The sequence below is a fragment of the Eubalaena glacialis genome, chromosome 11, assembly GCF_028564815.1.
Source record: "Eubalaena glacialis isolate mEubGla1 chromosome 11, mEubGla1.1.hap2.+ XY, whole genome shotgun sequence".
NCBI lineage: Eukaryota > Metazoa > Chordata > Mammalia > Artiodactyla > Balaenidae > Eubalaena > Eubalaena glacialis.
The window spans coordinates 108,966,281-108,981,955 of record NC_083726.1 but is presented as its reverse complement, the minus strand read 5'-3'; the positions used below and the strand labels follow the sequence as shown (position 1 = coordinate 108,981,955).

General features: G+C 38.7%; 1 protein-coding gene and 1 pseudogene across 1 annotated transcript; one reads left to right on the top strand and one right to left on the bottom strand.

Annotated features, from left to right (window-relative positions):
• Window positions 1-7,815: 7,815 nt before the first annotated feature.
• LOC133101754 (male-enhanced antigen 1-like) lies at window positions 7,816-13,861 on the bottom strand. The gene is made up of 4 exons (XM_061206683.1): window positions 13,855-13,861; window positions 12,948-12,979; window positions 8,140-8,391; window positions 7,816-8,070 (listed from the first exon to the last, which is right to left on the bottom strand). Exons 1-4 carry the CDS (start codon window positions 13,859-13,861, stop codon window positions 7,816-7,818), a joined length of 546 nt encoding a protein of 181 aa, XP_061062666.1.
• On the top strand, window positions 8,961-12,421 carry LOC133101310 (cordon-bleu protein-like 1; annotated as a pseudogene).
• Window positions 13,862-15,675: the final 1,814 nt, after the last annotated feature.

Below are 15,675 nucleotides of genomic sequence, written 5' to 3'. Positions count from 1 at the left end.
TCCACAGTACATATGCTGCATGAATAAGAGCAGTTCAGATGGTATTATTAGTATTTCACAAGACTATTGGGAAGTGTACTGTAAAGCACTTGTGTTACTGAACTGAACTTGGGTCTGCTCACCCAATACACAGTAAAGCCAATCTACTTACATTGGGTTGTGGTGAAGGAAAGCTCAGTGTTTACTGGAGGACACCAAGCGAGGAGAACGAACAGCTAATGCTCAGACTCAAACTCCCTGACAGCTTTCAGAGAAGAATTTTTAAACAGTATGAGGGAGAGGGTTGCAGGGTGCAGATTTCTAGGATTATAATGCTGACAGTCAGTTGAAAGTTTGTTGTTGTAGGTATTGTTTTTTAATGAACAACTTGGTTCTCACCTATTGTTACACAAGGTAAAAAAGACGATGGATGGTGGGCTTTACCCAGCTGCCTTCTCCTTGAGCTGTTCTGTGTGTGCTTGCACAGGTCTGTCACTTGAGGCCTCAGCCTGGGGCTTCTTTCTTCTTCCATTGCTTCTTGATCCAGAGAAAGTGCTATGATTCATGGCAGGGAATTTAGCTTATGCTTTCTAGTATCTGCTGAAGTGAGATCCAGAAGTGTTGGGGAACGTGCTGGTTAATTTTGTGTCAATTTGGCTCAGCCAAATATATTTGAATCAAATACGTTTGGTCAAACATTGTTCTGGATATTTTTGTAGGGACTTTTTTAGATGAGACTTAAATCAGTGGATTTTGAGTAAAGAAGATTGCCCTCCATAATGTGGGTGGGCCTCATCCAATCAGTTGAAGGCCTTAGTAAAACAAAGACTGATTTCTTCCAAATAAGAAGGAATTCTGGCAGCAGATGGCCTTTGAACTTGAACTGAAACATCAACTTTTCCTTGAGTCTCCAGCCTAACAGCCTTTGGACTTGAACTGCAAAACTGACTCTTCTCTGGGTCTCCAGCCTGTTGGCCCTCCCTGCTGATTTTGGATTTACCAGCCTCCATAATCACATGAACCAATTCTTCAAAGTACATCATTCTATTAGTTCTGTTTCTCTGGAGAATGCTGATTGACATAGGGAATTAACTACAGAGCAAACTTTGACTAAAGGGGACAGGAGACTGGGAGAATACAAGATGCATTCCCTATTTCCTCTGCCTACTTGGCTAGATGATTTGGAAGCACAGGTGTTTGATAGAATCTTTCTGGAGGCATTCGGAAAGAATGAACAATCTGCTCAGCTCTTTCTAAAGACATAACATTAAAAACCTTAACCTTTTAAAATGTATTTATTTATATACTTATTTACTTATTTGTAAGATTTATTCATATTCATTAAAGATTTAAATTTATAAAGTTTAAAACTACAAGAACCATAATCTACATCAATAGAAGTGCTGCTAAATAAAAAGTGATACGCCCATAAAGTGAAATAATATGCAGTAATAAAGTAAAACTATAATACTGTCATGGAAGGAGCTACAAGACAATGAGGGACATGCTTGGTCATATGGATGTTCTCTTTTAAATTTTTTGAGGAACCTCCATACTGTTTTCCATAGTGGCTGTACCAATTTACAATTTTACCAACAGTGCACGAGTGTTCCCTTTCCTATACATTCTTGCCGACACTTGTCTCTTGTCTTTTTGATAATAGCCATTCTAACAGGTGTGAGATAATATCTCATTGTAGTTTTTATTTTTTTCTCTGATGATTAGAGATGTAGAACATCTTTTCATGTGCCTGTTGGCCATCTGTATATCATCTTTAGAAAAATGTTTATTCAGTTCCTCTGCTCATGTTTTAATTAAATTATCTGGTTTTTTGCTACTGAAATGTGGAATTCTTTTTTAACAGAAAATATGTGATTATTTTGAACAATTTGTAAGAATACATAAACAAACACACAAATAAAAGAAACATGACATCAACTCCTCCATCCCCCCCCAAAAAAACTTTTAAAATGATTATATTTATTGTTTCTAAGGAGATAAAGGAGTGGGTATAAAACAGGTGAAAAACAGTATAAAAAAGAATCTGATTATAATCTTGAAAACAACAACAACAAATTATTGTTGAAATATACTAAAAAGAAAGGCTGAATAGAAGAATGCACCCAGGTGAAAACAAAATAGTAAAGTAGCAGATTAGCTTAAAGATATCACTGAGAATGCAGAATGCAGGGATGAAGAGTTGAAAAATATGGAAAAATTAAGAGACATGGGTGATTGATGGAGAAACAAATGTTCATCTACTAGGAGTGCTTGGGGGGCAGAGAGAAGAGGAACTATCCAAAGAACTTATAAGGTGCATGTAATGCCATCACTAGGCCTGAACCATGGTTTCTCTGGCCAGTGTTGAGGACACCAAACTGCAAACACAGGGAATGTATTTACTCTGATCCTGAGAAGGCTATTTGGGAAAAGAGAAAAAAGGAAAAAAAAAAAGTGCATACCATGGTTGACTTTAGTTATTGTTGTAAAAACTACTGTTATGTGCAAACTGAAACATAGTGAAATAATAACTTCTATTCTTAATAGGGACCTCAATATACAATAGAAATGAGATAGAATAGTATTTAGAACAGAATACAAAATCATCAGCTTCATCCTATGGAATGTGGGTGGCCAAGAAAAGATCTAACACCTCTGGCTTTTCCAGTTTCAAAACATAACAGTTTTACTTTTTATGGTTGACTATAATGGTAGAGAAAGGGAATGAGAAACAAGCAGAGATCTTGAGCAATCTTAGATGAACTTGAAATGCTTCTTCATTAGCATTTGTAAGCAACGTATATTCCCAATCGATGAAAACAGTTAAAATTACATTTAGACTAAATCTGGATTTTTTAATATGATATAAAGTCATGTGTCTAGGCCATCTGCATTTCCCCTGGGTTGAAGTGATATGGAAGTCTAGATATCCTTAATCTTTTAGCTCATAATTAAAATTTCTCAGAAAGAGGTCTTCTTTCTGATGGAAGGCAGTCACTTTCAGCCTCTGCCAGCTATCAGTTTAGTGTGTTTTATCTACCATCTTTGCTTTCATTACCTGCTCTGCATTAGCGGGCTAGACTCTAAGCTTTTTCCCTTGCAGTGAGCTGGTGGTAAGCTTGTGACTAGAGGACACTGGAGGGACATTGAGGAGGAAGGGGCCTCTCTTCCTGATTCTGACATTATTGTTCTGCTTTCTCTTTTTGCCCTTGATACACCGTGGCATGAAACTGACATTAAAAATGGTGCTAAACCATCAATAACCCTGTGGTAACAAGCAAACAAATGCAAAACTATTCCGGAGTTGGAATATTACTTAGTCATAAAAAAGAATAATGTACTGATACATGCTACAACGTGGATAACCCTTGAAAACATTATGCTAAGTGAAAGAAGCCTGTCATCAAGGGTCATATATCGTATAAGTATGTGTATGAACTATCCGGAATAGGCAAAACTGTAGACACAGACACAGAATGGGGTTTGACAGGAGCTGGGTGTGCTTGTAGGAAATGGGAAGGGACTGCTTAACGGGTATGGGGTGATTAAAAGGTTTTGGAACTAGATAGAGATGGTGGCTGCACAACGTTATGACTGTACTTAATGTCACTGAATTATTCACTTTAATAAGAGTTAATTTTACATTACAGTAACTCCCCTACATACGAACTTTCAAGTTTCGAACTTTCAAAGATGCGAACGTGCATTGAAGACCTGATGGAATTGGAGGCCCAGAGAAAGGATGAAGAGAGACAAGAGGAAGAAGAAATAACTGAAGAACCAAAGGAATTCACAATGCAGGAAAAGGAAACGGGGTTTTCTTTATTTGAGGAGGCACTGTTAGTTTCTGAGGCACAGGACCCAAATGTAGAATGGGCCACAAAGGTTGCAGCAGCCGTTCAGAATGTAATCCAGTGCTACGGTGTCATCTGTGATGGGAAATAAAGAGCTACTACCCAGACATCACTGAATCGTTTTTTCAAGAAGGTAGATAGAATTGAATCCAGCAAGGAACCAGAAATTGTGCCATCAACATCAGGCGTGAGTGAAATTGCAGCTTTCTCAGTCTCCTATTGCTGGCAACCCTTCAGCTCTACCATCTCCCACCTCCTCTCCCTCCTCCAGTCGGTAACTCTTCTTGCCTGTTCACTCGATGCCAGCCCTTGTATGCCAGCTGTTGTACTGTACTACTGTACTTTTCAAGGTACTGTACTGTAAGTTAAAAATGTTTTCTCTATTTTTTGTTTTTGTATTTTTTATTTATTATTTGTAGGAAAAGTATTATAAACTGATTACAGTACAGTACTATATAGCCAATCGTGTTAGTTGGGCACCCAGGCTAACTTTGTTGGACTTACGAACAAATTGGACTTACGAACGTGCTCTCGGAATGGAACTCATTCATATGTAGGGGACTTACTGTACTCCAATTTTATTTCAATTAAAAAAACTACTCTAGAATGACACACCTACAATGTGGAAAAATCCACATTTAAGGTGAGTCCACAATAGAAGACAAAAATCATTGTCTGGGAGAGTCAACAGAAGCAACGAAAAAGAGGATTAGGATCAGAAGAAACCAAGATCACGTTGTAAGTAATGAACCAAAACAGAGTGTTACAAAATAAAGGAAACAAAAATAGATACTTTTTTTTTTTTTTTGGCAAGGATTATTCTTGGACTTTATTGCTGGACCAGACTCTATCTTGCTGTGAGATCTTTGGCTTCACATTTTTAAAATAACTAAATAGAACGTTTAGAAATGAACAATCTGTTAAATTTTTTAATGAATCGAATAAATAGCTGATTAAATTAAACCATATATACAATGGGATATTACTCAGCCATAAAAAGGAATGAAATTGAGTCATTTGTTGAGACGTGGATGGACCTAGAGATGGTCATACAGAGTGAAGTAAGTCAGAAAGAGAAAAACAAATATAGTATATTAATGCATATATGTGGAATCTAGAAAAATGGTACAAATGAACCAGTTAGCAAGGCAGAAGTAGAGACACAGACCTACAGAAAAAAACGTATGGACACCAAGGGGGGAAAGTGGGGAGGTGGTGGTGGTGGAATGAATTAGGAGATTGGGATTGACATATATACACTAATTTGTATATAATAGATAACTAATAAGAACATGCTGTATAAAAAAATAAAATAAAATAAAATTCAAAAATAAAAGAAATGAACAATCTGCTAAATTTTTTAATGAATCAAATAAATAGCTGATTAAATTAAACTGAAGGAGTAATTAATGTACTGTAACTTAAAGTTGAGGATAATAAAAGATTAAAAAACATAAAACATTTAAAAAACTTGGATGATAGAATGAGAAGATGCCAGAAATCATTCAATAATAATTCCATAAGAAATAAATGAAATAGATGAGAGAGGCAATATTTGAGGAGTCAGTGACAAGCAATTTTCCAGAATTCTCATTATTGGGAAATGAAAATATAAATTGCTACAATTCCTTTTAAGAAAAATTTGTCAATATCTAACAAAGTTGAAGAATGTGCATATTCATTCTATAAGCTGGTAGTTTCCTACTGGAGAGAAATTCTCAGAATAAGCACCTATGTAGCAATGTACATTGCAGCATTGTTTGTAATAGGGAAAAAATAGAACCACACTAGCTGAGTCTTTCACAGGGAAAGTCTCTTGACATACTCTGCTTTCATACATTAGGAAATCTGCATTTCATCATGGGGGACAGTGAACTACTCAAAAATTAAAGATTATGCTAATTAAACTTAACTGAGGAAAAAATCTCATTAATAGAGTTTAAAATAAAATATATGAATAATACATAAGCCTGTAAAGAATTTATTAATTTTATAAAGATCTGCTGAAACATTGTGCTCAGAATAAAGCTAATAAATACTATACAGAAGCATGCCCCACTCCGATCCTGATTCAAAATCAGTTATGTAGTTACATTATGCACAATTCTAATGGGTTTGATTATTTGAATAGTTCACAAACTATAAATAGTAGATTAGAAGTAAGGGATGAACATAGGCCTAGAGTGGAACATGAGGCTACATAGCAGGGAATGACAGCTGGGAGAAAAAAACAAATGATGGAAAGAAGAGGTATTTAACAAAAAGCTTGTCATTTTGAGTCCCTCACTTTGGAGGTAGTAGTAGGTATTTCTATTTGTCTTGAAGTCTTCATTATATTACAATATGGTTTAAAAGTCCATGTTCATGGACACAATCTAAATGTCCATCAACAGATGAGTGTATAAAGAAGTTGTGGCACATATATACAATGGAATACTACTCAGCTATTAAAAAGAATGAAATAATGCCATTTGCACCAACATGGATGGACCTAGAGATTATCACACTAAGTGAAGAATGTCAGGCAGAGAAAGGCGAATATCATATGATATCTCTTGTATGCAGACTCTAAAAGAAAATGAAACAAATGAACATATTTACAAAATAGAAACAGACTGACAGACTTAGAGAACGAACTTATGGTTACCTGGGAAATAGTTACAGGGTGAAGGGTGGGGGGAGGGACAGATTGGGAGTTTGGGATTGACATATATATATATATAAATACATATATATATAATACATACATATATATATATATATATATATATATATACATTGCAGTATTTAAAATAGCCAACAAGGACCTACTGTATAGCACAAGGAACTCGCCTCAGTATTCTGTAATAACCTAAATGGGAAAAGAATTTGAACTAGAATATATATATTCTTTTATATATTTATATAAACTGAATCACTTTGCTGTATACCTAAAACTAACACAACATTGTTAATCAACTATACTCCAATATAAAATAAAAATTAAAAAAAATAAATTCACGTGTAACACTAACAAATAGAAAGTCCATGTAATTACTACTCAGAAAGCCCTCCTCCACTTCCTGCATGTCCTCGATCCACTCTCAAATCACCTCTTCTGGTTAACTCCTACTTGATTCAAATTCACCTTAGGCTTTATTTCCTCAGGTAAACTCATGCTGACCCTCCAGTGTCAGTACTTTGAGTGGAGGGACCTGTCTGTTTTGTTTCCCAGGAGCCAAAACTAGTAACAAGCATGTCATTGCTCAATGAATGACTCAAAATACCCTTCTTACAGTGGATTATTTGATCTTTTTTTGTTATGTCACAGAAAGGAATAACATAAAAATATAATTGCAAAGGAAATTCCTTTTCTAATTAGTTAAATAAAAATCATGCATTCAAGTCCTCACCATCTGGATCATGACCAAAGCAGTATGTTTTTCTTTACAGATTATTCTGCCATGTTTCATTTTTCTTTGAAAACTCTTAGTGTGTCTCTTGGTAAGACTTCATCTCTGATGGACAAAGTTGAACTCCAGAGACTTCTGGTGGCAAAATCCAAATGATAATGAGAAAACTGTCAACATGGTGTGCCTTGAGAAAAAATGGGAAGAATGTTACGTGTTTTTCTGTTGTTCTTCAACACCGTTTGCTCGGTATTCTACTTTCCAGTTTCAAGTACCCACTTTGAAACTCCTGATGCTCCAGTCCTGCCTCTGTTGTCCTCTACCTGGCCCACTCTTTCTTTCTTTTTTTTTTTGGCTGTGTACATAGGATGCTTTATTCTCCACAGAATGATACTTGCTACGGTGGGTTGGGCCTGGGCCGATGTCCCCATATGTACAGAACTGAATAAAGTGGGTCTCTGAGAGGAAGTCTGATTTGCCTTGACGTGGAAGGGAGACGGGGAGGATGGAGGTGAACATTACAACCAGGATGTGTTCAGTCCTGTGTTGGTTCTGGCCTGGAATGCAGGGAGATAAGGCAACTCTCAAGGTGGTCATTTCCAGGCAGGGGCAGCCTGCCCGGCTTGGAGGACCTTCTGTCCTACATCTTCCCACAGGACATCTGATCTCTCTCGAGCCCAGGCAGGAACCCCTGGCACAGGCAGGCTTACTCCAGCCATCGTCCTTTTCACCAGCTCTACGCGTTCTGGGTCCATGGGAATAGAGCTGTGGTTGCTCAGTGCTGTAGCTCCCTCCTCTTGTGCATCCTCGCTTTCTAATGGTGGGTCTGGGAAATGAAGCCCCAGGGCCTGCAGAGCCAGAGGTCCTGCAGGGACTCCAGCTTCACCTGCTCAGGAACAATGCCTCCTCCCCCATACCTGGCTCCCACACTGGATATCAGCAACTACATCTTCTCCATCCCCCACTGGTGCCGGATCCACCTCCTCTTGTTCAGGATCTTGGTTCAGGGGCTGGTAGGAGTAGCCAGCTGGTCCTGCCCCCGTTTCCTCTTGCTCTTCCTCTGGTTCCTCACCGCTCCAATCCCCAGTGCCTTCTGTACCGCCCTGGTGTGGCCCGAGTTCCTCAGTCTGACTGGGGAAGATACTTTCAGGACCCATGGTGTCTCCCCCCTAGAACTACTGCTGCCATCGGGCAGATGCCGCTCAGAGCCCGCATCTGAACCCCTGGCCCACTCTTTTCGACAGTGTTGTGTGCCTGCGTCAGATCTTTCTCCATCATTAACCATTTCATCCAAACTCACTTGTCTCATTACCTAAGAGCTTGGCTCTCTGGCAAGAATAAAACAGTCAATGGTTCCAGGCTAGCTGATTTAATTCCTAAATAAGTTAACAAAAGTAGTGTCTAGAACTAAAATGAAGGATCCCTTTGGGTGAAACAGCTTTAATCACGATTGCACTGTAACGATGACAATTTTCAGCTGTTTTGGTGCCCCTTTTACAGCATACATCTTCAAAAGTGTTGTCTATAATAATCCCCTCTTCACTATCCTCCTAGTCTCTTCCTTGAACCCATTTGGATGTCTGTTTTTGTTTGTTTATGGTGTGTTTTTTCTTCTCTACCGCTTCACCAAAACTGCTCCTATCAGGGTCACCAGTGACCTCCCCTAACCCCTAACCCTCCCTGTGGCCGGATTCCTCCCTCGCCGAGATGCAACCCACTTCGCCCTCACTTCCGAGTGATGGTCAGAGGAGGTGAGATCAGGTCGTGAGTTCTGGGTAGGAGAATGCTGCGGGGCGGGGGGCGGGGAAGGCTTTGCAGTGCCTCGCAAGAGCGTGAGAACCTTAGACTCTGGGCTGAGCTATGGAGAAAGTGCCATTTCTTCTCCCTCTTCAAATCGGGCAGACACCAGGAGGGATGAGTAGGAGGAGAGAGGGCGGGCACAAACACCTCCAGGGCGAAGGACTGTTGAATACCACAAGCACAGGATGTCGCCACCTCCGCCTCTGCAGCCCCATCCCCTGCTCGCAGGCACAGGCAGAGTTAAAACAAGCACAGGAAGCGTCACCTCTGCCCCAGCAGCCCCGTTCCCTGGCCGCAGCCACCGCAGGGGAAGACTGAGGTCAGCCTTTTTATTACCATTTGGATTTTGCCACTAGAAGTCTCTAGAGTTTAACTTTGTCCATCAGAGATGAAGCCTTACCAAGAGACATACTAATGATTTTCAGAGAAAAATGAAGCATGGCCGAAGAGCCGAACAATCCTCCAGTGGAGACGGAATAGTTGTTTCTTCGGTTGACAGTTCTGTGAAATCGCCTTTCATCATGGAACAGAAGGCGAACGTGGTAAAGACACTGGCCTCTCTACAGGAAGTCTTAGCAAATCTACTGCTCTTCCAGGTAGCAAAGACTTGCTGGTATTCCTGTATGCACAACCTCATGAAATCCTTCAAGCTGCATGCTTTGATCTGCTGCCAGATGTAAAAACCTCACTATCTATCCCTAAGCCAAACACTGCAACTGGAATGTTGGAAGTGGAGAAGGTAATTTTAAAGCAAACAATTCTGGATTAAGAAAGAGCCCTGCACCTGTAATAGGAGGACACCGTGGGAGGCATGATCAATTTTAAGAAAACTCAAAACAAGTCCTGCATCTCGGTGGGGTGATGCGGTTCTGCCTCAGCCCAGAAGGGGCAGATGATACCTTCATAAAAAAGTATCCTTGCCCCCAAAGGGGTGCTTTTTCTCATGTGTACAAAGGACACCACATGGCTAGCAGGGAGCTTGTCTCAGCCCCTCAGCGTTCACAGTGGTTGACCTTGGAGTTAAATGTGCTCCAGTCAAATCTGGCAAGACAGCTTCAAACCATGGGCCCCATGGGGCTTACTTGAGGCAGGGACATCGACAGCAGCCCCTCAAAATGCCAGAGGGACGGGTTTTGATTAAGACACGGAGGGCTCCTCTGACTTTGCTCAGAAGGTAAATGGCTTTGTCAAGAACACCAGCACACAGGTGTGCGTGGGGTGCGGGACAGCGGGGGTGTATCCCACTTAGCAGTTTGGGATTACAGTGTAGGAGCCAGGCTGCCTGGTGGGAATTCTTGACTTTTTGATTATTACTTCTGTGACCCTGGGCAAGCTACTCAACTTCTGTGTCTTCCAATTTTATCTTTTGTAAAATGAGCATAAAAACCCCCCAAAACTGTTATCTGTCCATCTACAGATAGTTTTGTTTTACTCTGATGCTTGTCCAAAGGGTCTGCAACCAGCTAGAGGTCAGAATTTGTGACTTCAATGAAGAAGGACCACCTCTGAGCCCCACAGAAAAGGACGGCACCATACACCTCAAACTCCCTACAGCCCCGCTCCAAAGGACAGACTCTTGGGGATGTCCTTACTTGGACAATATTCAGATCTTTCCAGTGTATTGATCAAGATTTCCAGAACTCTTTTTAGTTGAGAAACAACTCCATGAGACCCAAAATCCAGTGGAATAAGAACTAATGCCTTAAGGCTAAATGAACTGATGAGAGATATTTTACTGTGGTTGTTTGGAATACTGTTGATGTTTTTTAATGCTGGATTTTTCTGTATCTATAAGGAAACCCTTTTTTGCACTGTCTGTAACTCTTAACAATCTCATAGATTCTTTGGTAAACTGAAATGAAACATTTAAAAATGATATCTGATTTTTACTGTCTGCCTTGCTTCACCCCAAGTTCAGAAATATGTTGTCTTTACTTTTTGTGGAAATAGAGTAATTGCAAAGTTTCAAAGAAAAGAAAACCCAGAAGACAATAGTGAGGGTTAGTTCACATGTCACTTCAGGACCTTTTTCCTGTTATATGCAGCAAATGTGAGTTTGATCAACACACTGTGTTGTTGAGGGATTATCAAACTCAGGAGACTTTCTACTTGACAACATCCCTTAATGATCTGGGACCAAAAGAATGGTATGCCATAGATGTCAGCAAAGAGTCCTGTCAGGCATCCCAGAACCTAGACATTATGAAAGAGAAGAAAATAAAGGGTTTTTCAGCTTTTTCCAAAGCAGTGAGAAAAAGCAGGAGGAAACTGCATGTGCCCCTTCAATACTCCTAATAAGTAAGCCTTGTCCGACTTTTATGAGGTTCAATATAATTTCCAAATCATACTTTTCAAACTCCTGCCATCAGATCCACCTAAGAAGACATGCCATCCATTGCCTTCGGTGCTAGAGTTCTAGAGTGCCCCACAGGAACTTGCCCACACACAAGGGAGACCAGCTTTTTGTGTAGTGAGTTTCATGAGTGTTGATGAAACAAATTGGTTCTCTGTGGAGTAGATATAGTGAGAACAGGCTCCCTACACCTCAGTACCACATCCTTAGAGAATTCGTCTTTGAGAAGAATAAAGCAAAAAGCATCACCTCCATCCTCTGAAAACCTCCTTGCATAAGAAGAGCCATATGAATGCTATGCAGTCTGTAGAAGCTGTGGATGCAAATAGGGCTTCGAAGCAAACTCTGCTGAAAAGTTACCTAACCCAGATGCCTGCCTTGGCCTTGGGATAACCAATCGTGAAAAGTGCCCTGCCCCTATACTGACAGGTGCTACTTCTGTTTCTGAGTGCCCGGAAATGACTGATGCAATCGTAGCATTACTGCAATCTGGAATAAGCTCTTATTCAGACTTTGAGAGGTGGATAAAAATAAGCTAAGTACAAAGCCTTAAAATGAGGCTGAAAATAGTTCTCTGAAGTCACAAGACATTCCCTTTGTATCTACTGATGTAAGATATATGCCAAAATGATCCTGACTCAGCCCTTGGCAATGGTACTGCAGAGCCCTCACAAAACTCCATGGGAAAAAAAGAAAGAAGCTAGAAATACAGATGGAGAAGGACCACATGTTATGGTATACCATACAAACAATGATAAGATGGCAGTTGACTGTGTAAGAAAATTGGAGTTGTTGGGCCCAAACAAAGAAAAAGATAATATGAAATGTTTCTTTCCAATTAGCACAGAAGATAATATGACAAATGGAGTGAGGAGAACAGAAATCAGTGTTGGGATGTTGGCAAAAATAACTACACGGTCGTGAAGTTGACAGACCATCAAACTATCAGGCCTTTAAAACTGATATTTCAGTTGTTACAGGAAAATGCTCTAACAGCTTCATTAGTATTGGATAAAAATTTGAATCAACTCAGTGTAGAAAGGTAGCAAGGCAAGATGCACAGTGTAATGATAATTGTTTGACTCCTTTATTGAGTCCTTTTTTGACTCTTTTATTGAATTGATAAAAAATCAACTGCTTCTTATATAAAGAATCATCCATTTTATAGACAAGACTACAAACCCAAGTCAAAACCTTCAGATGAAATTACGGGAGAGTGTAGATCCAGAATTGGAATGATTAATCACTTAAACTGAAATCTCACCTGGTAGTGGGGTATCAGGGTCACAATACAATGAGCGTGACTGATGGTGCAGTGACATTTCTGAAATCGACTTCCAGGTCGATTAGAGATACTGGTACAAAAACCCATTTGTGCCAAATTTGGAAGATATAAAAACAATATTTAAACAATATTTTGGAGTTAAAACTTAGATCAAAGTTTTCAGATCTCCAGAACAAATCAAGTTTTTTGTTTTTTGTTCAACATCTGGAAGAAAACTATTATCTTTATTCTAGACTAACACCGTTGAATCAGCTTTCTGCAATGGTGGAAATATTCCACATCAGTGCAACCAAAACTGTAGCCACCAGCCACAATGGGGCTCATGAGCACTTGAAATGTGGCAAGATTTTTAAAATTTTATTTAATTATAATTGATTTAAATTTAAATACTCAAATGTGATTAATGGCTACTATATTGGAAAGCAGCTCTAAAGGTATGGTTTGGATTTGGAGAGTGTGAGCCTTAGCTTGGCCACTGTTAGCTGTGTAATATAGGCAAGTTACGTAGACTACAAGATTCATTCATTTTACTCTTAAAGTAGGAATAATAATAATAGTTTCATAACTTTTAGGATACAATGCCTTGGATAAAATAAACACTATACATGTTAACTTTTCATATAATTAACTTCGCCTTGCATGTCTAAAGCGTAAAATTGTACAAATTCAGAAAGATGTGAATATTAAAAAAGAGCATCCTTGGTATGCAGGGAAAAATTACTTTGCTAATGAACAATTAAATCTTCAACCTTCCCAAATCCAGAAGAATGGAAATAATGTAACTATTTATTACAGATATCTGTGAATATAAGTTCATACCACTGGGAGGCAGTATAATACATTAGATTAAACAGGATTTTAGTACAGAAACAGATTTGGGTACAAATCTCAGCTACATTATTCAATGATTCTGTGAACTCAAGCAAATTGTGTAAGCTCTCTAAGTCAAGTATAAAGTGGAAATAATGATGTCTGTCTTGACTACATCACATTAGAGCTAAGAGAATCACTTAAGAATTGTGTTAAAGCATCTTCAATTTTACCATATTATACAGGAAGTCCCCATTCTTCACAGAATCATTGCAGTTATGAGGTTGTATAAGAAAGCAATAAATGTTAAAAGCAATAGAAGCAAAATTATTTACTGATGAGCTGACACTTGCAAATTGCCTGCCACTCACTCACCCTTCCTACCTGTCATTAGCCTTCCTTCATCTGTGTCATGACATCAAGGACATTGTGGACTGCCTTTCACCAGCTGTCAGACGCTAACACTTGATAATAGTGAACACAGTGTGTACTATGGCAATTACATTTACTTTCAAAGTAATTCAGATTTTACGAAAGCCATGAAAGTAGTAGTAGAGATTTGTCTAAGTTTGTCTAAGGCAAAGTTATTGCCTTTGTCTAAGGCAAAGTTATTGACAAATGGGAGAACATCAGAATTAAACAAGTTAATGATTTAAATATAGAAAATCAACAGGGACACTAAGAAGATTGGCAGGTGCTTCAAAGGAGGATGAATTGAAGCACGAAGTATTAAGAGATGCTCTTGGTAAAAATAAAATCCAAAAGTATTCTGTTTTTTTTGCAAAAATGACACATTATACATGTTACAGAAGTGAAACAAGAGTTAGAGTCGTGCTACCCTGCTACTATAAAATTAGGTTGAGAAATAATGGCCCTCTCAACCCTTGATTCTTCCTCAGTCTAATAATTACTGCATATACACAATTGTAGCTTAAATCTTATTTATTGATTTTTCGCTGCATTGGGTCTTCATTGCTGTGTGCGGGCTAGCGGGGGCTACTCTTTGTTGTGGTGTGCCAGCTTCTCGTTGCCGTGGCTTCTCTTGTTGTGGAGCATGGGCTCTAGAGCACGCGGGCTCAGTAGTTGTGGCTCGCGGGCTCTAGAGCGCAGGCTCAGTAGTTGTGGCGCACGGGCTTAGTTGCTCCGTGGCATGTGGGATCTTCCTGGACCAGGGCTCGAACCTGTGTCCCCTGCACTGGCAGGCAGATTCTTAACCACTGCGCCACCAGGGAAGCCCCTTAAATCTTGGAAGTATAAGATAAACTTATTTTCAAAACTATTTTTTTTAATTTTTCAAGATAAAGCTTACTGAACTCCCCTGCCCCACCATTTATTATGAAATGTTGGTCTTTCTTTTACATTAGTTTGTACAAGTGGACTTTATCTAGTATCAATTATACAATGAGGACTTCTAGTACATATTAAGGTGACTTATTTAGGAAAAAATAAAATAAGATTTGGAAATTGCTGAAATAATTTGATGTGGTTAGATACATACTTTGGTGGGTTTTTGTTTATGTTTTTGTTTTTATGTTTTATTCTGTGCCTTTGTATCAACTGTGCCTCTTCTCACAAACAAATGGAGAGACAGTCAATGCTCTCAGATGGGCTATTTATTTATACAAATAAGAATTTTTTCAAATGTTATTGACAGTGTATTTTCTTCTTCCACATATTGTTACTTCGTGTTTTCTTCCACTTTTCTACTGCTGTTCTTTTTAAGCTGAAAAGAAAGAGCCCATTATATATCAAGGCTATAACTCCTTGTTTTACATATACATTGCAAATGTTCTCCATGTTATTTGTCTTTAAATTTTTGTTATGGTGTAAACATATTTTACATATGATTGTCAATAAATCCATCCATTTCTTTATTGTTCCTGTCTTTTTTTGACGGTTGTAGAAAATTATTCTCTATATAATTTATTTCTCTTTTTGAATGTTTTGGTCAAGTCTCTAGATGACTAAATTGTTCTATGGTTGTACAAAGACAACTTTGCTTTATTCTCTTGGTCTTGGAGACCCTAAATTTCCTAATCAAAATTTATTTTGATTGTTTTACCTATCGAAATGTTGCTTCCTCAGTAACAAGTAATTAGGAGGATATTATTCTTGGTTGAACCAAATTCACAGTAGGTGATTAAAAAAGATGATTATTCACACATTAATATTCACTGGTAAAGTTTCTCACAGGATAAAGGAAAA

Coding starts and splice junctions, on each gene's coding strand:
- LOC133101754 (XM_061206683.1), bottom strand. Junction 8,392..12,947: donor TGGTGGCTACAGTTTTGGTT/GCACTGATGTGG, acceptor CAGTAGTTCTAG/GGGGGAGACACCATGGGTCC. Junction 8,071..8,139: donor ATATCCAGTGTGGGAGCCAG/GTATGGGGGAGG, acceptor CTGGCTCTGCAG/GCCCTGGGGCTTCATTTCCC.